Here is a 25,658-nt window from a genome sequence, read left to right as displayed (position 1 = left end):
AAATAATTTAGATGGGTGATAACTGCGGCCCTACTTTTGTACAACACTAACATATACAAAAACAATGTATTCTGTACATTTTATTTTACCTAAAATGACAATGTACTTAATGATAATAATTCTTTAAAAATAAAAACTTAGAGGCACTCCGAACTTACAACAAATTCTTTATCTAACATTTGATTATGACATATCCAACACAAAATGCAGTTGTTAAATCCAGTACTCCACTATAATAATATGAACTTCATACTTCAACACATATTAATCAACAAATAAATAATAATTATCGTGTTTTTTGGCCTTCAAAATGTGTTATCTAGTTTTGAAAAACCAGTGCTCTGCAGACGTCCGTGGTAAAGTTGGGGTAATTCAATGTTTACTGGTTTTAGATTAGTTTGAATACCCACTCAAGACTCAACCATAGTTGTATTGTACTTTTATCACTTTTATATATTGTATTATTACATTGTATCTTTTTAGCTCGTAAATAATATGATAATACAATATTTAGATAATATCTTCCTCGTACTTACCTTCGTGGTTACTAATAGCCATGTACATTATATTTACAATAGTTATAAAAACCGTTGTATAGCAAAACAAGAAGAAGATCAAATTAAATTTTTAATTATAATTTTTATAAACATATTTTACAAAATGACACACGAGCCGCTATGGCCCAATTAGACGAGGCCCCAGTCGGCAGCTACCAACTCTCCGACCTGGCCAAGCCACCTCTGTTTTGCTATAAAATATTGACCCTGTAATTTAATTAGGTATATATATGTGTATTTATATGTATTATGTAGGTTACATTGGTAGATTGGCTCTCCAAACTTGTAATGTTCCTGTAGAATCCAAAATTACAACAGGAATAATATTATAATAATATATTATCTGAAATTGGCATTAATTTTTCTCATCGCAATAATATAATAAAAAATATGATTATTTTTCCTTTCACTCCTCATCTTCCTCCTCCTCCTCGTCATTTTCCTCGTCATTTTCTTCCTCCCCGTGTGACTTTCCATGCCACCTTTCAGCCGGGCTAACAGTTCCCTTGTCAATCCTCTCCAGCCACGGTAACGATTTCAGCACCTTTGATCTGATCGAGTTTTTGCTGAAACTGTTATCTGACACCACCAACGTTTTTAATGATTTGAGACACGCCAATTTGTTGAGCTCTTCTACGTCACTTAATCGGTTATCCCTAAAATTAATAATAATATATATAATCATAATTCATAAGTAGGAAAAATATACAAAAAAAACAATTTGTTCATTTGTGGATTTTGGTTAATATTAGTTTTATTATTCAAATATTTCTGAAAAGCTTCTAACAGCTAATGAGTGATTTAAATAATATTGTTTATTTTATAATAGCATACAAACATTTTTTATTTACATATTATCCGACACAATTTTTAAAAGGTCAATTTAAACGTAATAATTCATAGAAAAATATAGAAATAATATTTGAATAATAAAACTGATATCAACTAAAATAAAAAATGTATCTAATAATAATAATTTTAAGATTATACTGTTGAATTGTACTGACTACTGTTTTAGCACTGGTGCTGGCAGTGAATCTACTGAAATAAAATAGGGAAATTCCATATCTCGAAGGAAAACATAGGTTCAATTTTGAAAATGATTCCATTGAATAGTACTAACAATTGAGCACTAAAATTTGGTGATACCTATAACGGATTTTGTCCTGCTGATGGTGCACCCACTAGATCAAAGTACGGAAAATCCCATAAATCGGATAGAATCATTGCACCAATATTGAAAATAGTTCCTTTGAATAGCACTGATTCAGAACTAAAATTAGGTAGCATAGCGAATGTTGGTGCTGATGGTACACCTGCAGCTATGTGAAGTTAGTAGAGGATGAAAACCTCCATATAACTATTTACTGGGTATAGTACTAATTGAACACTAAATAATTGTATTTTAACGGAAATTAGTGCTAAAATTGTACAACTAAATTCACAGACCTCCAAAAGTTTTGAAAAAAAAAATAGTACCTAATAATACAGGATTTAATCGTTATTCATCATTTAAATATCTAGTTTCGTCAAAATTAGAACTTAAAATGTTTATAAAAAAAGTTGCTAATTATAATTAAGATTTTTGAGTTACAGTAAGAATTATATTTATACGGAACCTAGTATTTCATTTTCAAGTCTCAAATGTTTAAATTCAAAATTGTATGGTTTTTTAAATTCCTACAAAATAATTCGAAACTTTTTATGATTATTTGATGAATGCCGTTAAAACTTAATGTATAAACGGTTATAAATAAATTGTAATTATGGATTTAAAAATAAATGTTCAATGTGATAAGAACTTATGAGGAGTATTGTTCTACATTTAAAAATTTTTTTTATCCATTAACAAATATTGAAATATATTATCTGCATACTTGAATCAAAAAAGATAAGGTATTCAAGGATTTACAAATAGAAAAAAAAGAGCCGAAATATTTTGAAAATTGCGTTGTGTCTAGTAAATGCTAAAACTATTTTTTTTTGTGAAAATTTCAAGTCTACAATAATTTATTTTTTAATTACATCAAAAATACTATTGGACCTCCTAAAAGTACCAGTTAGATCTAATTTACTGTCTGAAACAATACTTGAAGTATTTTTCTAGTATAACACGTGTATACAGACACACAAAAAAAAACAACATACACGATTGAAATCAATACATTCGTCACTCCGCTCAGAATTTCAATAGGTGTGTGTGTGTATGTGTGTGTGTGTGTGTGTGTGTGTGTGTGTGTGTGTGTGTGTGAATAATTCAGGTTTATATCACATTGTAAAGATGTTTAGAATAAATTAGTTTCCAAGAACAGTTGTACAAATCGAAAAGTTTTAAAAACTGTTTAAAATATAAAATCAATAGTACGTATCGCAGGAGCATTAAAACGATATGTTTCATTCGAATACAATAAGTTTTTTTTTAAACAAATACCAAACACATTACTATTTTAATACACGGATATTCTATTACTAAACATTTATTTCAAAAAAAACTATCCAATGAATATGTTAACAACACTAATTTGAACCAAAGCAAATACAGAAATACATTAAATGAAATAGAATTTTATTATTTATAATTTAACCTCTGGATTAATAATATCAGGACGCAACTTGGAAACTGATGATAAAGAACTAATAGAAATGTTTTCTCGTAAAAAAGTAAACGTTTTTCTACGCTATTTGTTTTATTTAATTGTTTTTTGTAACGATTTGTTGTTTTTTACTAATCGCAATAATTGCATTTCAATGATTTTTAAATTGAATTTTTTTTTTTAAACTAAGACTGGAGTTTGTTTTTAAATTGATCGAACTAGAAACAATGAAATTAAACGGTTTCATCCTATTACATTTCTTTATCTAATCAAGACTCATTCTAACATTATATATATATTATTATACATTTAATTTGATTAAAATCTCCCAGTTTATTATTGTAGGTTTTGAAAATAATGTGAAACATTACAGCCCATAAGATTTAAATTATTTGGCATTTTATTTTGAACGTTAAATGAAAAAAAGTAACTGATAATAATATTATTATAAGACGGTTAATATAAAATTAATATTTTTTCATGCAATTTTGAACTTTTGTGTTTAAATTTAGGTATAATATAATGTGTTTGAACAAATTATATTAATATTTAGTAAGTACTCATCGTATATAGGATTAATATATTTTTAGGTTTTGCATTAAATTTATTAAATAATTTACAATAAAACGGGCATTCGCTTTGAGTAATAAATACTAAAATAATAAAATAAAATATAATCTTATCATAATATTTTACTGTAGGTAAGTACTGGATTTTGTCTAGGTAATAACTAATATTTTTTATGAACATCTTTATTATTTAGATATGGATATATTTAATGTTACTTAATATACTTTTCCAGTTTTTAGTATACTGTACAATATTACCTCAAGTTTAAGTATGTCAAATTCATCAGATTATCAGTGAAACCATCCAAGTTCGATATCTGGTTACTACGCAAGTGTAAACGAGACAGATTTCGTAATTCATCTAATCCATTTAGCTTGTCAATCTTGTTGTAGCTCTGATGACATTATTATAACAAAAACATGTTTCGTGTAAGTGCATTCCAATATGATATGAGTTTTCAATCAAATTACCAAGTACAATATACGTAATTTATTGGATACAATCACAAATTGTTCGACTGTATCCAAGGCGTTTCTGGACAATGCCAATGTGGATAGTTTTGGGCAAACAATTTCTTCACTGTAGCAGTTTTTATTATGGTTTTTGCTCGGCACTTGGGTCAGATAAGATATGTTGTTGTCTGAAATATTGAACGTAAGTTTCCTATCATTACATGAACAGAATAAAATGCATAACTATGCCGTTTGTAATAAAACTATCATGTTATAGACGACTATAATTTTATTACAATATAGTTAGGTTATTCGTACTATATTTTATATTTTTTTAAATGTGAGTAGACTAATTTATCATTCAAAATCATGGAGCTTTAGTAAAAAAAAAAACGAGTCTATAAATTAGACTTGATAAGGATGCTCTATAATTTTAATTACTTAAACACGTTTAACTGTCATAATATTTTGTTTTTGTTGTTTCATTTTCAAAAGAAGTGTCGTAAACCGTTCCTAAACGGTTAAATTTATGAGATTTTTAGGTTCTAATGGTGGATAGAGGAACTTTGCCTTTACTATACTTTTTATAGTAAAAGATTTTTAATTTTTAATTTTACGATTTTATTTTTCAGAGCAATAAAATACCGAAAAAGTTTTCATACAGTACATTTACAATAAATTTGATTACATATTACGTGTTTTACTTTACATTGGTAATTTTTCGAGAAAATCACATTAAACAAGAAAAATATCGAGGAAAATAAAGCATGCACAGAAAGTTTTCAATAAAATTTATTACTATTGTTAAGCCCATCGTGAGTTTTGTTTTTTGTGGTCTTGTGATCACCAAGTTTAACAAGAACTATCAATTACTGACGTTACAGTTTTTTTTTTTTATAAATCATAGATTTGTAAATATTTGTTAAATACAGTGTACAATTGCAGAATAAATCAATGATATAATGTTATTCTATTTAAACTAATAAAAACGTCAAAGCCTAGTAAAAATGAATCAACTGGAAACATATTTTAAGCATTCCAATCACAATCATTGGATCGTGCAGATGAGATAATTTATATTATTGTCACCACTGTTGAAGTGATGCTATATACATACTATTATTTTTCTTTTAAAAACATGTTTGTGTAATATATGGATGTCATCCGATATGGGCCACATTTTATCCCACACCATTTGCAAAAAAAGACACAAATCAATAACGGTTGAACAAAATACCACGAAAAAAAAAATCAGAAACTATTTCGTTGTAGGCTATGATGGATACTGGAGAGTGACTAATTCGTTAAAACATCGATTAAAAACCAATTATGTAGTTGATCAAAGCAACTCTAATTATTTTTTTATTCTTAAGTTTCATAATATACATATATGCATTATTCACACCTATATTATAAAGGTACGATTCTAATATACTCATCAACTTTAGCGTTGATAGTATCGAATCGATACAATGACTTCAATAACATTTCAATCCCGTTGAATTCAAATATATTCTGTAATAATATATTTAAATATATTTACCTCATTGTCTCAACCAAAATGATGGTATATTGAATATATTTATTTCAAAAATAAATATAGAACAACATTTTAAACGGTTGAATATTAAGAATACTTACGATTTCAAATTAAATTTAAATCATTAGATTGATTGGAATTGATGATTGAATTAATATCTATGTACTAGCAAAATATATAGTTATATTTATCAAGCGTGCATAAGATTCATTAAAACAGAATATAATAGTATAGAAATGATTTTTCTTAGATGCAAACTTCATTGATATTAAATATAATCCTCAGCAAATATCATTATTTTAATATAATAACTATAATAACTAGGTATAGGTACAGTGTTTTAAATTTAAATTTAGTGAATTTATTTCTATATTCTGTTATTATTAATAAACCATTTATTATAGGTAATTAAATTAAGGGGTAAGTAAGTATATAAATTATAAATTGACTACGTCTCTCTATTTCTGAAGCCACGTAAAAAGCGGTTCAGTTGAAATTGTTTAAAAAAAAAAAAATAAGAGTAGGACATAAACGGTCGAAACCAGATGGCATGGCTCTGTTTTAATTATTATTATTTATTTTACGAATTCGAAGAAAGTTCTTTAAAGTCTTGTAATTTATTTTTGAATGTTAAGATAGTATAAACAATTTTTTTTACAACAATAGGTATTAAAAAAGTATATTAATATCTTAATATCCAAAAATAAATGACAACACTTTTTAATGAACGTTTTTCGTACTCCTTGGTACAAATTCAAAAAATAATTGTGTGAATTTTGTTAAAATTAAAACGTTTTGGCATATTCTTTCTTGCGATAGATCCAACGTAAAGTATATTATATTATTATCTATAATATATTAATTAGATAAATGAATAATTCTTTGTACATTGTTTGTCCCCTATACACTCGAAAACTACTGTACCGTTTTCAATAAAAATTATACCAATAGATTCATTGAGACTCGGGCAGGGTTTATGATTCATTTTTCAACTTTTTTTTATAGATTGCAATAAGGTGGCTCACAAATGCATTTTGCTTCGGATCACGAAAATGGAACGTTTTTTTAATAAAATACATATATTATTATTGGGTCGACATTGGTTATAACTTATAATCTTATAGATAATAAATTAGTTATTATGATTGGATATAACTTTCTGTGATGTATTATATTTTGTAATTTATAAGGTTATAAATTGTATAACAGCTCAAAAAACGAGAGGCAAAGGGTATGGTTGATGTTTATAGAATCAAAAAATATCCAACTGATTTTTATTATTCAAGAAAGGTTTATATAATATGATATGTTATTATAGGATTACTTTTCCTCTATTTAATATTATAGTCTGATTATTATCACCACAATATTAGTTTATATTAGTCATATTCGTTTAATTCTGCTTGAAATTAATTCATATGTAAGAAATAAAAGTTACTTTTATTACTGCTTTCCGCCGCAGATGAATTGTGAATTTTGGTTTTATATATCCCTGGGTAATCCAGCTACTAAATTATTATGTTTAGTAATATTAGCCATTACTCATTAGGTTAGGTTAGACTATTGCCATAGGTACTAGGAAGGTACTTGAAGTGTTAACATTGAGTCGAATTCCTGACTCTTAGATTAGATTAGGTAAAGTTTCCCTTCAGATAGATTTTACACAATGTAATTCAATTCATGAGTATAATGAGCCACTCAATAATATATATAATATATTTATAATTAGTTAAACAAAAATATTATTATATTTAAAATGCACCATCTGTTAACTGTTTAAGTTAATATATAAATACATACAAATAGCATATAAATAATTATGTATTCGTTTAAAAACAGGTACTCTGTAGTTTATTGTAAGAACTATAAGAATGTTAGTAAATAACATATTATACATAAATAAATAAATATTACTGTGGTCTGTGAGATATCCTAAGTGTTAGAAAGGAAGATGAATTATTTTTATGTTTGTTATATAATTCTGACTATTTAAATCCATTGCCCTTTTTTATCTACCGTAATATAATATCATGAAAAATATCTAAAGATTTTTATATGAATACACAATTTATAAAAATATTCAATTAGTACCTTACAAAAGTTTAAAAAATATTAAAACAAGTACCTATATTATTTTAAGAAACTACAAAATAAATTAATGCATCAACTAACAGATGTATAATATATATTATCATATCATATAATTATGTAAATATATAATACAACGTTATTATGTTCTAGTAACCAATAAATGATTATATTTTAAACAAAATAAATTATTATAGGTGCAATAAAATTATTTTTTTAAATAGTATAAAAGAAAATAGATAAATCTTTCCGTCGAATTTGGCGTCAGTTCTGTCTTTTATGTTTTCCTTATAAACCTTTAACGAGTCCATTCGATTTTCACAAAGTCGGACACCTGTCAAAGGATTTTCCCGTTTTAAATGAGATTTACGTATAGCCCGTACAGTACCTATGGGCATTTGTTATAATACTTGACAAACAAATCGCCACACGAAATTCAAGGAATTTGACCACGAGGATATTATTATTGTCCTAAATATATTGTGAATAATAATAATTTATCCTTTAGTCGTATTGATCCTATTGTTACGAATATTTTTAAAATCGATTTTGAAAAATAATAATTATTTATAATAATTTATATGTATATTTAAATATGTTTTAACCGTCTAACTGAACAATATTGTATTAATATTTCAGTCAAAGCGAATGAGAGTATATTCATCAAAATAGCATAATAAGAACTGATGTGTAAAATAATTAATATATTATTATTATGTACGCTGCAATAATAATATTATGTTCTAACTATCGTTTTTTAGTTTATTCGTTCACTTTCCGCCACTGGTAGATGGCGTTGTGTATATATTATTATACAATAAAATTATGTAAATTAGATACACCGTGATCGTATAGAATATATTATAATAATACTATAATACTCGTCTAAATAATATATTATTATGTTTACGAACACTATACGCATTTAAATTCCATAATATAGTAAATATCCATCATAATAATATTGTCATACTATTTTTACATAAAATATATTATCATCTTCAAATTATTGTCGATAAAATTAGGAAATAGTTGAATATTAAGAGAACAGTGTCAAGATTTAAAACCAATTCACTGGTATTATACATACAGCTTAGTACCTATACTATTTAAGTAGAAACAAATATATAATTCAAAGTATGTAATAATATATCGTATAGAACAAATTCTCTTGGTAATTATTACAGACTAATAAATTGCCGACTGTGAAATCTTGGTTTCGATATTTGTTCAATCTTTCCATGCACACAATACAACTCATCAAATGTTATAGGTTATGTTAGGTCATCAACAAAATACAAGAAATACACACAGAAACCTTGTGACCTTTTCGGCTCTTTACAGCCCATACATTCAGTACTCACCGGTCACGGTAATCCCCAAACACGTAACTGTTGACCTACGCATCGATGATAGTCCTTTTCCGAGAGGACAAATCGATTGAAACTGTAGGTTTTGTAATTAAAATAAAAATTAAATAAACGGTAAAGCTGATGTGTTAGATAATTTTAATAACCATGTTATATATTATACTTTAAATAATGATAAAATTAATACGTTTAAGCTGTTTGAAGAATTGAGATTATATAATAATATGTATTTAATAATTTGGCATTTTCCAATAGACAACATTTTTTTAATTTGAAATAATAATAACAGTTGTTGAATAATAGTAATAATAATAATATAGGGTTATAAACATAATTATAACAATATACAAGTGACGATATTATGTTGTAGTGAAATAATTTTAAGTAATAATAATAGTTTTTCTATGGAATTTAGGAGAAATCAGCGGAGAAATGTTGAAATTAATATATATCTAAGGATTTACTTTATAACTACTGTAAAGTATTCATAAGATTTTTATGAATAATTTTGATAATATATCAAATCTATCTAAAAATGGTATACGGCTCTAGTGCTCTACCATATGGTTACTGACTTCGTCATCATTTAAAATAATTTAGAGTAATACCTATATATGTATATAATTTAATAGTTTTTTATTTTCTTACAATAATAATACTCCCAGGAGGAAATAGTGAGTTAAAAATGAGTAATACATAGTGTATATATACAGTATAAACTATGAATGATCATACCATATGGTAGCCACTGATTTGTATACCTAAATATACATATATATACATATATTTATATATAGTAGGTGGGTATATAATAATTAAAATGAGAGGTTTTACATCATTACGTAACTGGTGATTGAATTAACATGTTATTGTCATACCCACCGAGTGCTTGTTGAGTTGGCTTATCCGAACGTGGTAGTTTCAAAATAAAAATAAATCTATGATACAGCCGATTACAGATTTAAGGTGCTAGGAAACACCGAGAGAGGATATAAATGGAGTTTTACAGTACGCAACAGTCGGACGGCCGTCGATGGTTGACATTTATAATTTTCGTGATCGGCGTAAAATCTTAGTTAATAATGTAGGTTTGTAGTATCGCAGTCTTCGTTTGTGGTTATATTGTTTAATTAATAGGTTTGTTACCGGAATACTCATCAGATGTAAATCAGCAGCATCTAATAATATGGGCACGGCCACGGGGCTTTATTAGATCATTTGGAACAATATATGATCTAAGGCCGAGGTAAATAACAATACCGGCAGTGCTGTCCATAGTGTGGTGTATGTGGCACTGGTACGCGGGGCAAGATAGGGAAGCGTCATAATATAACCGTGGTGACAATGACAATGTAATATTATGGAAAAGGAGATACGTTATGCATTATTAAATATATTTGAAGAAATTACGTCATTATATCAGTGGATAATATTTTAATAGTTAGTTTGGTTTATGAGGGTATAAAATTCTGCGTTGAAGTAAAGTAAAAACAGTTTTAAATTTTAATGAACCATTGAAATACAAAAATGCGATGACTAGAAAAAAATTAATCTTTAACAACGCTTAAAAATATAAAAAAACAACAAAATATATCAACGCCTATCTATTTAATGTAAATCTAAACTAACCTACGTCCTACATAGCTAACTATTTCAAAATATACAACAAATAAATTATTTTACATTACCTAATAAACTTTAAATGTTAATAACAAATTTATATTAATAATTATTACGACTACGAAGGTGTTACATATTATGTGGTATAATAGTATGCTATCGTTACATGTTTTTAATATTCCTAAAAACATTTTTGCGCGCTTAAAAAATATATATCCCTATTATAAAAATGTCATTGGTTTTCCTTGCTGGGAACAAATTCAACTTAGCAAATCCTTGAATTATTTAAGCTTTAAGGAAATCTACGTATACATTTGAATAATTTAAAAACGAAAACCTTGGGCCAAAGACAATTTGCAAAAACCATAATAGTTTTTCATCTATGCAGTATATGGCACAAAATCGTATTTTTATATTTCCACAAAAATCGCTAAAAAAATAACCGTACAAAACGCTTACCTGGACAGTTGAAATCGAAAATGTCTCTATACTTAGTATGCTAAACAATCTCATGTAGGTCACAGGGTCACAAACCTATTATTGCTAAGCCAATCGCTCGCTAGAAATATTTTGGCGACTATAGTGGCATGTAAGGACCAAGTATAGTACCTGTCAAAAGTCTTGGATAAAAACATATACCTGTACAAATATACCTAAGTATAAATATATAGAGTAGATTAAAAGAAAAGTGGTGAAGCCATAAAACCAATTTGAAGCTTTTCCTCGGATGATATCAGAGTTTGTTGTCTACGCATAATTTCAATATTAATAATATTATGACATTATGTGCGGACAAATCTGTAATGTAAGATCATCATTATTAACGAAGCATGATGCACCTATCTACAATTGCATGCGTTGATTATAAAATAATTAATAAAGTCAGAATTTTTATGTTTTTATATTTTACAATCATTATATTATTGCCTATAGAATATGAAACTACGATTGTTTCTATGTAGGTAACATTTCACCGGTAGGTAGCATATCGAATTTTACTACCACATATTTTAGAAACTATATAATATGTTACCTACGTCAAAACCATATCCCGAAAACGATAAAAAAATATAGTCTCTTCAATAAATTATAATCATCATCGTTATCACGGTTCAATTATTATTATGACTTTATGAGATTTTGAAAAAAAAAACCATAATATTTATCCGAGACAAAGGCCTTACGGGACGCTTTAAGACTCGTTTGTTAATGGTATTTGACTAATGCGAATACGGATTTTAATAGTATAATGTTATAACAACTATTATTATAGATGTGAATGAAAAACGGCCGAATGTCATGAAACGCTGAATTTATTATTATATTATCTTGTTGTATTTTTCTTACAACTCGCATACACCTATAGACTATATAATATTTAGTAGCTTTTTTACACTGCTATGCTACAGCTGTACAGTTAAGTCAATTTGTATAAATACATATGTAAACATTTGGCTAAAACGATTTATTATCCGTATCGTCTATGCGCGTGCATCATATTATCTAATTTGTTTTACGTTTTCTCGGAAGGATTGACAGATAACGATTTATTATCGTAATCAAATCATTCAAATAATATTGTCCTATCGAAGGATTGTACGCGCATGATGATGACGTTTTACTTTATTTAAAATTCAATCATTACACAACGTTCACGTTTATATTTTTTTCGATTTTCATAATAATTTTTACCTTATGTTTGCATTATTCTAACGGTTTGTGCCTATTAATGCATTTGACATTATATTTTCTGAGCAGAATGTTTTGACGATAATTATACTATATTATGACGTTGTCGTTTATGACATAAAATATTATACACAATAATGTGAAAAAAAAAACAATTATATTTATATAGAGTCCAATTAAACATACTACTCAGCTGGGGTGGGTTATGCTAAAATAAAACATTTAATTTCGTGTACAGATATTAATATTATATAATGTAGAAGGAATACCCGATTTCAATCGCCAAATTCGATTTTTACATAATCATTTTTTACCATTTAGTTTTTATTTTGTTGTTGTTGACTTGTTCAATTTATTTTAATTAAAAACTCGGTCAATTTTAGTGTGCTGCAGATGCATGCGAGCGTATAATTTTCATAAAATGGGAGAAGTCAATTTTAATTAATCATGTAAATAACTGTTTATTACCATAGTATTATAGAGGTATAGTATATGAGATTTTATCTAAATGATAATAATATCAGCTCGTACAATTGAGGGTTTTGTATTTTAAACTTCAGCATGATTCGATATTTCAGCGTTCTAATTTTGATTTGATAAACTAACAATATTCAAATATTCAAACCTTGTTTAGTGTTTTCTTAAAAAAATTTTAGTATGCACCGATATTCCGACGTGGTTGATATCGATCATAATATTAATATAATTATTGCAAAATAAATATTTAATTATTTTTATATTGACGTGGTCGTAAAATTTTAAGAAAAAAAAATAGGTAGGTATTCCCTTAATAAACCTATATAATATACCTAATATAATAACGTTTCGTGACCAACATCTTAAGGAAACTCGTTTTTATATCAGTTTAGAATACTATTTTTATTCCGGTAAATTATTATAATTTAAATAATACAAGATAATCATAATATAATTTAATATAGGTACGTATCAACAATATTTCTTCTGGGAAATTAATATAGATACCTACATAAAGAAGTTGGAAATAATTAATAATAATATTATCATATTATAATACGTTAGCGATTATAAAATAACATATACATATCATAATATTATCTTATATACAGCCGAAAACTTCATAAAAGTATGCAAATTTGCAGTGTGAAAACCATTTCGCAGTGATTTTAGGTATGACTGGTATGAGTATTAGGGAATTTAATTAACACGTCTTAGATTAATAAACAGTTTTTTTTCCTCAACACATAATATACTCATTATTAGTCATTAATCATTATCATGATAAATTTTTGCTTAAAAAAATGATTTTATATAATAAATATTATGACACTATACATTTTGCGAAATAATCTAATTTTTTTTGAATTTTTTTTTATGATAGGTACCTATATTCTTTTTTAATTTCACAATCTCATGCAAAGTATTTATATCAAATATATCGATGTGTTATATAATTTTCAAAAATGTAATATTAATATACGTTAGGCAATTCGTATTATTGCAAATATTTTATTACAATGTGCTCAAACAACGGATATGATCGTATACGGTATGTGTGGTAACATAGCATCACCCTGTATATTATAATATAGGCTATGGTTGTTGAAAACTAATAAAATAAAGAATAAAACCGTCGTATTTTCCGCCGCGGCATTCATAGAATCGTATATAATGTCACGAGGATACGAATACGTGCGTACCTATTGTGTAATATAATATATTATTGTATTACTATTGCCCCGTCGTTGTGTGCCGGCGAAGGGGTGAAAAGGAAATTTCTTAACCGACGAACGCAATATTATATTATAATGACGTCGGCCGTCAGAAACACGCCGCGGATAATGCTCGCCGCCAATATTCGCCCGGCCATCGTCACAATTATATATAGATACAAATTTGTATGTTATGTATAATACGGTAATAATGTGTATAATATATTACTGTGCACCTGGACGAAGAGTCCCGCTCCTAGCCCTATCGCGTCCGCACAACATATTATATTGCGGCGTATATAGCCGCGTCGAAAATAATATTATTATTTTAATTAATCGATAATCGATCGTTTCCGCGGGACTGACCCGGATCATCGGGTATTATAATAATAATAATATAATATAATATATCATATATTACGCGTCGGGGCCATAATGATAATTAATGAAAAACACGTCCGTCACGCTTTATATTATATAATATTTTATTATTATTATTATTATTATTTTAGATCCCACAAACCTATATATAATGTGCGAAACACGGTCACGTATTCGTCCGATATATTGTTAAAACACCATTGTGCATGCCTACATAAAATATACACCATATACCAATATACCTGTATATATATACATATATATATATATATATATATATACCTATGCATATACCTACATCGAATTATACCCGTCGACGGTTCAAATGCACGTAATTTGTACACGGTGCGTTACTACATTAGTATCATTAGTATAGGTATTACTATTATTGTTGCCTGCCTATGTAAACGATCGATGTACGAGATTTGTGTACGAGTATCCCGGTGTTATATAATATATAATATACCGAGCGAATGGGTTGTCTCTCCCGTGGGTCGTCCATGTTTCCAGTCCAGCAGACAACGACGTATAGTAGGTATAGTTACCCACTCGGAGGAAGAACGACCGAGTGATAATTTGAGAGAATATATTATCGTTATGTACACAGACGGGTACCGCGAATTTATGAGAAAATTTGAGTAAAATATATATATATATGTGTGTGTGTGTGTATACAGGTATAGCTGCGCATTATTACAAAAACAGTACATCGCATAGAAGCCGTTCGCGGTGACGATTATTGATGATTGATGGTATATATATGTATAGCAAGGATCTTTATAATCGAGAAAAACGGGTTCGTGACGCCAGGTGCTCTTATTTTTTTAGGAGGTAAAGACGTTCCCAAAACTTCGGTCCTGCAAGTGATTGATTATAAATGAAGGACTATTATACGTATACGACCTATCTGCTGAAATTTAATCGCAACGGAATCCCAGCACGTATAATCGCGGTTCGTCGTATTATAAAGAGGTTTTCTTGACTAAATATTAATCGCTTTTGGCGTTTAAAATGTGTAAATAAAACGGACTCACGTGCTTGGAAATGTGTTTTAAATGGTTAGAATAATTTACAGCTGAGCGATAAAGTCACAATTTTTCACAGTAGGTACTTTTATCGTTAAAAATCATTAAAATTTCCATGCCCTCGAATTGCAGCTGATTATTCTTACAATAAATAATGTATTCAACATTCAGATAACCAAGAACAATTTTAATTTAAAACATAACTTCGTGAAAGTATTTCAAATTGATAAAACACATATTTAGAAATACTATAGGCACAATCACTCGAGCAACGTTTGGTTTAATAAAGCCGTTTAGGAAATTGAATCTTGAGAACACTAGGTCAAAATAATAGAAATAAATGGCTCATAATAAACTGCTGAAAGTGATGAAAGTTGTATCTACACGCTATAAAAATAAAGTACATTAGAAATGTCAAAAACTAACCCTCGTAATAAAATATTTTCTACAAAATATAATATTACATTTTTGGTATACTTACGCTTAAAATGTATACCAAACAATTGCTTTTATATTTTATGATAATTACTTGGTTTATTTGAAGATTTCATTTTTTATACTGTGACTAGGTATATCACAATATTATACATAATATTATAATTTATTAGTACATTATATTTCAATACATCTATGATGTACACGCGTATATTTTCATCTTTTGTGTTTTTTTTTTTATTTTTACAACTTGATATCCTGATTGCTTATTATTTAAAATCATGGAATGGAAAATATTAAAATATAATTACGATAGGGGCTAAGGATCTGGTGATGTTTTGTAATGTAGCGTAGGTACATAGACTATTTCCGATCCATCAAAGTTATGTTTGTTTATTCTAACATTTAAAAAAAAACAATTCCATCCGTTGTTATAACGTAATGGCAACTTTCTAAAATTTTTAATTGTATATATGTTTGTATAATATTATAATCAACTGCAATTCATTTTTCAATCAATGAATAATATTCTTAATAATTAATATCTTCATTCATCACATCGTTTGAAACGAAATGGCGGCGTTGTGATTTCATCCAGTTGCCAGTTACGGGCGCTTGTTTGTACTTGTGTAGTTTTGTGTGCTATATTCAATTAAAAATTGGAAAAGTTACGCTTTAAGAAATTTCGGATATAAGTCAATAAAACGAAAAAACTAACTGTATCAGTACGAACGTGAGCTTCGGAGGTTGGAGAATATAAATCGTAAGTACTACTACCACGTATATTAGGTAGGTACCCATACGAACGAACGAGAGAACAAACAAAAATTTGACCTTTTATATATATATGGGTATTGTATTGCCGACGTTGTGAAATCTATATCGAAACATGAGGTTTAAAGGTTGTGTAAGGATGGAAGGGATGATTTGGAGGATGGGGAGGAGTAAATCCCGGATCCCAATAAACACGTACTCGAAACTGCAAATACACCTAAAAGGGCGAATCATTATTGTTCGTCATCGTTATAAGCCACCTATACAATATATATATGATGTGCTTCGAAGCCAACAGTTAACGGACTGAATTTGCACCTATATTATAGGCAGGTATAGGTAGGTATAAAAGGCTAGGTGAACATGCTCAAAACACTAGACAATAATCGTATTGAAATGAAAAAAAAAAACGAAAAGCGAACAATATTATAAAAGGTAATCGTTATCGAGCAGTGTGTTATTATATTATACAAAAAAAAAAAACTACAACAAAAATAAATAAATGAAAAAAAATAAGAACCTACCCCCAAAAAAAAAAAAAATATATATATTTGATAAATGACATTGCAGGAAGCTTAACCCCTTCGGAGACTTGCACAAGGAAAATAATAATCGTAAAAAATAATAATATGTATAGATGAATAATAATAATAAAAAAAAGACCGTAGAAAAATTTTGACGTTTTGAAAGAAAAATGAACCTGACGCTTTTGAAAGTATTCGAAAACATTAATTCTAGTAAGCATTCCCCGCGGGAGATAAATGTTGTTTTCACCCCTAGAACTGAGTGTTGTAAAAATGTGTATATTATATTATACCTACCTACATGTAATGTGTGTGTTTGTGTGTGTCTGCGTGTGTGTGCGTTACGTATAATAATAATATGTGTTGTAATGTGTATAGGTATTGTATATAATAGTGGCTTATCGTCATTAAGTAACTTTTATATAATATAATGTATTACCTATTCTATGCTTATGTAATATATGGGTGTCAGCATAACCGTCGAAATCCTTTGAAATACACTCGATATGCAGTTTAATACAATGTCATTTTTAATAATTATGTTTTGTACCTACTCGTGTGTATATAATAATAATATATTATACTTGCCCACATACGTATAGTGATGAATTGTATAAATCATTAAAAATATGTTTTATTAAAATATGATGTGTACCTACATATTTAGGTACTATAATATTATTGACGTCATCAATATTAAAATAATACGACATTTTAGTTGTTTGGTTAATGTTATTATTAAAGCTTACAAACGTATCCGGAATACTTCGGGCAGTTCGGTTGGATATAATATTGTGTATAATACGACGGGCATAATAATATTATAATTATATTTTTAAACGGAATATTTGGGTCGGTCAAGTCAATGGCAAAACTGTGTTTAGGTCTGTTATTTATAATAGTGAATTTATTTCACGCGCGTCGGTTAATATAATATAATGACGTGCGTTCCTCATTTAAATTTTACAAAAATAAAAAAATGTACTAAAAGCTTAATGTATAGGTATACATTTGCTATAGAAAACAAAATTAACATATTGTTATTTTTCTGGCAATTATTTTATTTAGAAAAAATTCTTTTATCTTTTAATTTAAAATAGCGTTGTACAAATTATTTATTACACAAAACACAAAAAAATCTATTAATATATAATTTTATTTTTACATTAAAAAACAAGCTGTAAATGTAATATAATAAAACATTTTTACAAATAATAATAATACAATTATTGCGGTACACAAAAGTTTTCATACGAAGTCAACGTTACTATATTATAAATCATAACATTAACTGCATATATTATGTTTTATATTTGTGAATTTGAACAATTGAGAAAACATATTAAAATATTTAACAGTCGTCAGAATAATATAAATAATGCCTGCTTAATATTGGCGGGAAGCCAAAATATTGTCCAATTTCCTCTCCGAATTCCTCAATACACATTATACATCTATATTAAATCATATATATAACCATCTAATCACTAATTTAATTTATTAGATCGTCCAACTATCAAAGTTATATTTTATGGATTGTTTGGTCAACCGACGAATTGAAACTAAAAATTTTTATTTTGATTATGTTACAAATTTATGCATTTCTTTATAAAAAATTAAACGGCCGTGATAGATACTGTAGTTTAGACGGTAAAAATATATAAATATATAATGTGAACTTTCGTGATTCAGGATTTTCCAGAAAACATATATGAACTTAAACTCACATACGAAGGTACGTTTAACGTGAAATACTTTGCACATTTATCGTCCGTTCGCTATGCACGAATTGGCATTTGTAATAGATTATCATGTGTAGGTACCTACGTATTATATTGTACATATTATATTATAGTTTAGGTTATTTTTTTGTAGGTTGGATTTCGCTACAAATCTCCGGAAAAAGTATATAAGTAATATTATAATATATAACTATCGTATAATAGTCGTATACGCATAGCGTTTGCGTAAAAAAAAATACATTAAACATGTTAGTCATTAGTTCAATTGTAGCGGTAGATCTGCTAGCTCTATATTATGTCTTGTTTAAATTTTTTTTCTTATTTTTTTTACTCTCCGGAGGAGACCTTCGACTTTTTACACGTCGTAAACACGACGAAATACCCCGACAGCTGCCTGTCAGTGCGTGCTGCGGTGGGACGTCTTCTATACGACTGCTGCAGCGCGTTTTCCAAAAGGGAGACCCGGTGGGGTCAAAAGAATTGGCGTCACGTGTTAATCATTTAAACGCGCAAGTTGGTTTTTATTTTATTCCGGTATTTTACGTCGTTTGAGTGGTGTAGTATCTGTCTTGCGCCGGTGGTATTTTTTTTTTTTATCCTATTTCTTTTTAACATTATTTTTCTGTGGTTTTAATACTATACATCCTGTGGTTAATCGAGGCTGAGAGAAAATGCCTCCAAAAATAGAATAACACATAATATTGTTATTATCATTATTATTATGTACTGCATATAGGTATAGTTGACGCGGATACGAAAGACCCGCCACCGTTGCCGTTGTGTTAAACGAATGTCAGGATACTTTATGACGTTCATTTAAATGGAATCCGTAAGGTGCAGGATATAATAAACGTAACCACAAGAGTGTATATAGTATCTGAACTGGGGAAATTTTTGATATAATTCACTGCGTATTATATAGCGTTATGATGAATGCGTATTTGAATACTATGTTTTATACACCACTCGTACTTAAATAATAAATACATACATGGAATACGAATATAATAATAATATATACTTACACGATGGTAATAAACGTTTACATTATTATGCGCGTGCGTAAAACAATATAATACAAATGAGTATGTACACTATTGGCGTGTACCTATAATGGGTCTACTGCAGGTTAGTGATCGTTTTTTAAATACATTTAGCAGTCATTTTAAATTGAAAGAAAAACATTAAATAAATTATGAGTTGGCATTAAAAATCGCGTCCACGCATTTGTCTGTTATATACATATTATTATGTGAAAAAAAAAACTAGGAAAGAAAATCACATATTATTCGATATGCGATCGTGATGCAGCTGTTCCCGAGTACAACTGCATGCGGGATAAAAATGAAATATTAACCATTAATTAACGTTTTGATATACCGTATGATCAAATTCAATATAAACCTATATTAATATTTGACAAAACCAAAACTGTTATCATGTCCACATATTAACAAGTGTTGGTGTTATAAAAATATAATATATAAGCAATCAGAAATGAAATACGGTTGAGTCGCGATAACTGGAACTTTGAAAACTCTAAAAACTCGACAACTCAAACTATACTTATTCCCCTAGAAATTATATTATTTTATATTATCGAGTTAGGAATCTCTAAGAATCTCTAAGAATATCTCGAATCGTTTTTTTTTTTTTTTTTTATCAATGTTCAACCTAGTATATTTAGGAAATATACCAATACAAAATAAGTAATAGACAATTTTATTTAATGTAATAATGTCTGTAAAACGGAAAATTCATATTCTAAGAAATCATTTGTATATATTATAATGTATATATATATATATATATTCATATATGTATTAGTAATGAATACATACAAATAATAAATAATAATAATTTATAACAGAATATCATTCAATTAATCGTGAAATAATAATAATAATAACCCTGGATTTTAGTAGTCTCAAAGTTTTTTTTTAAATCATTCTTTAAGTTATTTCACTAACGATGACATTTCAATATATTTTGTGCTTTTCAAATATTTCGACTTACTTAAGTACATTTTATACAAATTTTAAAGTTTGCAAAATATATAACGTTCCAAAAAAAAAGAAGATGTTTTCGCATAAAATAAACATTCAAAAGATGAACGGCTTTGTTACCGAGTGTGTGTACAGGGAAGAAAATATCACTCCCTCGGCGCCCACCGACGGCAAAAGATTTGTAATATTGGTTTGTATTTTTGTGCCAAAAAAAAAAAAAATTGCAAGCAACTGTATTATTTTTAGGAAGTCGTGAAAAAAACTTAGATAAACTACGATAGGTATTTTTGTTTTTGATGGCCAAAAAATGTATCTATATTGTGCACTCCGAGTAGGTATCGATAGCAGATTTTACATTATTGTTCTTAAAGGGACGTTACACTGACGTTTGTTGTCTCCCGTCTTACAAGCGCGTAACATAGCAACTTTTACGCTCAGCAGAAAACACATTTATCTCCGTTAGTTTAAAAAATAGAGCGAAATGAACTCTTATAAAATTTAAAGGTAAGACTATTATCTAGACAATGACGTATGCTTTTTATCATATTTTAATTTTAAAGCGGGTCATGTGTATTTAAAATTGTAAACTGTTTGTACATCTTAAAATACACATAACTCGCTTTAAAATTAAAATATAATAAAAAACCTGTGTCATTGTATATATATAATAATCATACCTTTAAATTGTATAAGAGGTCAATTCGCTCTAATATTGTTAAACTAACGGAGATAAACGTGTTCTGCTGAGCATAAAATTTGCTATGTTACGCACTTATAAGACGGAGACAACAAATGTCACTGTAACGTCCCCTTAAGTTCTTACTATAAATGTGTAGGTATTATTATAGTGATAAGTAAAATATATACAATAATAAGAATTCAAAGACAGAAAGACATTACACGTACGCTTGCACATACTATTTTGTCTTTATTAAGTATTATAAGTTATAACAAACATACTCTACAAAATATTTATATTTTGTTTTTATAAAATACTCATTATTTTTGTATATTTGTATTACAGTTTAAGTACAAACACTGGTAAAACCTTTGTTTAAACATTAAACTTAGAATTTACTGACTAATGTCTGTAAATATCAAAATTTTGGACTTTTTTGATTTATGTTATTATACTATTTACCAAAATATTTATTCAATAAGATTTCTCAAAAATAATCATCGAATTCTCAAATAATAATTTAATTTAACCACATTTTATAATTTGGACATTTTTTTCATAACTTTTATTATTATTTTATATTTATTTCGGTCTTAAATCTTAAAATATAGTTTATCCATTTCTCGTTTATAACAGCCCGGGGTACAATTTAAGTATTCGAGGTTTGACAAAATTAATTTTTATAACATCCTAGATTTTACCAAGATTAATCGGTAAAACCTCAAAATTCAGACATTTGCGCCGGTTGTATTCTGTTAGTTCTATGTTAGTATCTTTTAACTATAAAACCTAGTATAGGTACTTGTATATAATAATACTAATTGTTACAGTAAAGTTAAAAATACCAGAAAATATAATATTATATTATATACATATTATGCATGACATACGTATTTGGGTAGAATTATTTTGAATTGTTTTCAAGTTAAATTGTATTATACTTACAAACATATGACATGTTACGATGTTTATCGTTTGAAAAATAAATGGAATTAATAATATTATGCACACGCAATAAAAACGTCGCATTATTATAACATGGCATTGCACAAACCGATGTTACATGTAATCTTCAGCGCACAACTTACAGTGCAGCAGCAGATAAATAAGTGCATTGCATATACTATAATATTGTACACTACACATCGGGGGTAATAATTGAATGCATCCAATAAATTGTCCACCGATAAAAACGGACAGGGACAATGGGGAAATATATTCACGACACTTGGCCGTTGTCCGACGGCGGCGTTTGTGTCTTGATAAATTACCCTTTACAAATATGTATTATAATAATACTAATGAAAAAAAATAATATATATATTATATATACATTTTATACAGTCGTGTATCACACAGGGTGCAGCGTAGAATGGAAAAAAAATCACACCCCACTTACCGTTCAGTTCCAAACACTCTAGCGACGGTTGCTTAAGGCCCAAGAGCGACGAGACTCTGTTCGAGTTTAGGGTCAAAACCTGTAAAAAAATAATAAAAGGAATATTATACAACGCTATTGTTATTCATTAAGTTAAAAAAAAAAAAAAAACATTATTAATGATAAGAATATGTCGGGTGTCGGTAATGGTATTATATGTGTCATAACACTTTATCCTCCCACGGAGTAGTCGATTATCCCGTACAATATTATATTATTATATTGTATACCTGTAGATACGGCATTGGAGACAGACAAAGGGAATCGATGTTGTTGTGATCGGCATGTACCACAACCACGTACTGCAACTCTCTGAGCACGTCCAAAGCGTCCAAGCCCAAGTGATTATGCGACACGTTTATCAAAGACAAATACTTAAACTTTGTGATTTCCTCGATGTTCGTGAGGTTTCTAAAATTATTGAAACAAGATGAATGATGATAGTATTAATTGTTGCTGTCGTATACAATTGTATAGCACCAAACTCATACATATTGTTTTTGTTTCATTTTATTTTTATTGAATATACGGGCAGGAGCCCTTTTGAATAAATATGCAATTCGTACAAACAGTTAAGTATGACTATCATAAACAGAAAAGAATACAGAATAAAATATAACTAAGTTAAATGGACAAACGGATTGAATATATTTCCACGTATATATTGGGTGATTTGCCAAACATAAGTAATGACTCAACCCCCATTTTTCCTGAATAAATTTATTTGTTCAAATTTTGATTTTTGAAATTTTTAAGCATACTATTTATAAAAGAATTAGAACCATATTTAAAAATATGAACTTCATTTTTTATTAATGTGAACTACACTTTTATTTTAAATGGTTAAGGAGATAATTTTTTTTGAAAATGTTGATGTACAATATCAATCATTCCTTATACCTAGCTTTACCAATATTGGCTCACCATCGCGTTTTAATATTAGCGAAAATGTTTAAATGGTTAGGTATATTAATACAATATCATAGTATGATATGTAGTCATGTAGGTATAGGTATTTCAAATGTATACAGTATAGCTAAGAATTGACATAAAATATGTATACTACTGTACTGTCTGTACTAGTATTCTACTCATTACGGATAATTACTGTTGTTAAATTGTACACAACACGTCGTATTAAATTACGATCTAAAGTTGAGAATCTTTGACTCTGATTTTCGATGATTCGGTTTTCTTTACCCATAACTATAATAATGCCCATAATAGTTTTAAAGCACATCTCACCTATTGTCGACATCGATTTGAACGAAAGCGTACATTAAACCAGTTCCTACTTGGCCGATGCGATTCAGACATTTTCTGGCTTCGACGTCGGTCAGCGGGATTTCGGGGAACGAGTCCTCTTCCAATACGGATCTCGACCGTTGCTGATACTAAAAAGTACGTTATTTACCATAAACCCATATAGTCAGATAATCGTTTTTGTAATAATAATGGCGTCGCACGTAACTTTGCCAGAGTGTTTTATTTTTATATTCTTTACATAAATATAGATACGCACTTGTACCATTTTCTTCTTGCAGAATTCAAATCCTTCTTCGCAATCCTCGAAAAACCCGTACCCTTCTTCGGTATCGTTTTCGTAGCCATAACTATTGGCCTCGGGATATGCGTTTTCGTCTTCCGTGACGGCTAATTCGCTACGAACGGTGTTTTTAACGTTGTCACTTTTCAATCGGATGCGATCGAGTTGTTCGGACAATGCTGCATCGATCTATAGGAAAATTATTAACTTAATATTCACTTATACAAATTGCAAATATCTACACTATAGAGTATACTGCAATAATTATACTATAATAATATTATGTACATGTATAACTGCTGCAGTGATAACGAAGACGAGTAGGTAAAAAATAGATTCTTCTTATATTATACTTACACTTTTTTTACTCATTATAATAGTCAGTATATAGTTTAAAGTGATACTGAAAAAAATCGATTTCCCCAAAATGAGTCACACAAATAATATTGTAAAAATAACAAAACGAATATAACAAAATAATGCACCGGGTATCTATATAGTCGGTAAATAACGCAACCGGCAAACGGTCTGTAGTTTATGTAGAAATACGTTTTTATTCCATAGTTACTGCTTTACAGCAATTACATTTTAAGAAACACTAGATCTGTCGACACAATCAATTAAAATGTGTTTCGTGTGTCTGGTTAGGTACCATATTTTTTTTTTTTTTTATCGCCATCACAAGTAACCAAAATAGAAACGAAATATGATGAAGGGATGTGGGTCGTTGGTCTTGCTCAACCCTTTCCTGGATAGTGGATGTCAGGGGGAAAGGATTTCGAAAACAGGGAGTTATATTTTTAAAATTTATTACCGGAGGAAGAAAGTATATACAGAAACACGATACGTGACGGTGTCGTGTACTAAAAAATATGACGTTTTTCCATATTGCAACTACTAATGCCAGATGCACTTCTTCACGTTCACGAGTGCGTGT

The 25,658-nt window shown here is 28.4% G+C and overlaps 1 protein-coding gene across 1 annotated transcript; it reads right to left on the bottom strand.

The window, feature by feature from the left end:
* Nucleotides 1–963: 963 nt before the first annotated feature.
* Nucleotides 964–25,093, bottom strand: LOC132937890 (leucine-rich repeat-containing protein 23-like). Its single transcript, XM_061004477.1, has 8 exons — nt 25,079–25,093; nt 24,698–24,910; nt 24,421–24,569; nt 23,406–23,586; nt 23,137–23,215; nt 4,192–4,361; nt 3,979–4,115; nt 964–1,213 (listed from the first exon to the last, which is right to left on the bottom strand). The coding sequence occupies exons 1-8, from the start codon at nt 25,091–25,093 to the stop codon at nt 964–966; spliced, it is 1,194 nt and encodes a 397-aa protein (XP_060860460.1).
* Nucleotides 25,094–25,658: the final 565 nt, after the last annotated feature.

The sequence above is a fragment of the Metopolophium dirhodum genome, chromosome 2 (genome assembly GCF_019925205.1).
Source record: "Metopolophium dirhodum isolate CAU chromosome 2, ASM1992520v1, whole genome shotgun sequence".
NCBI classification, from domain to species: domain Eukaryota; kingdom Metazoa; phylum Arthropoda; class Insecta; order Hemiptera; family Aphididae; genus Metopolophium; species Metopolophium dirhodum.
This window is presented reverse-complemented; position numbering and strand designations above follow the sequence as displayed.

Coding starts and splice junctions, on each gene's coding strand:
- LOC132937890 (XM_061004477.1), bottom strand. Junction 23,587..24,420: donor CAAATCGATGTCGACAATAG/GTGAGATGTGCT, acceptor CAATAATTTTAG/AAACCTCACGAACATCGAGG. Junction 4,116..4,191: donor AATTACGTATATTGTACTTG/GTAATTTGATTG, acceptor TAATGTCATCAG/AGCTACAACAAGATTGACAA.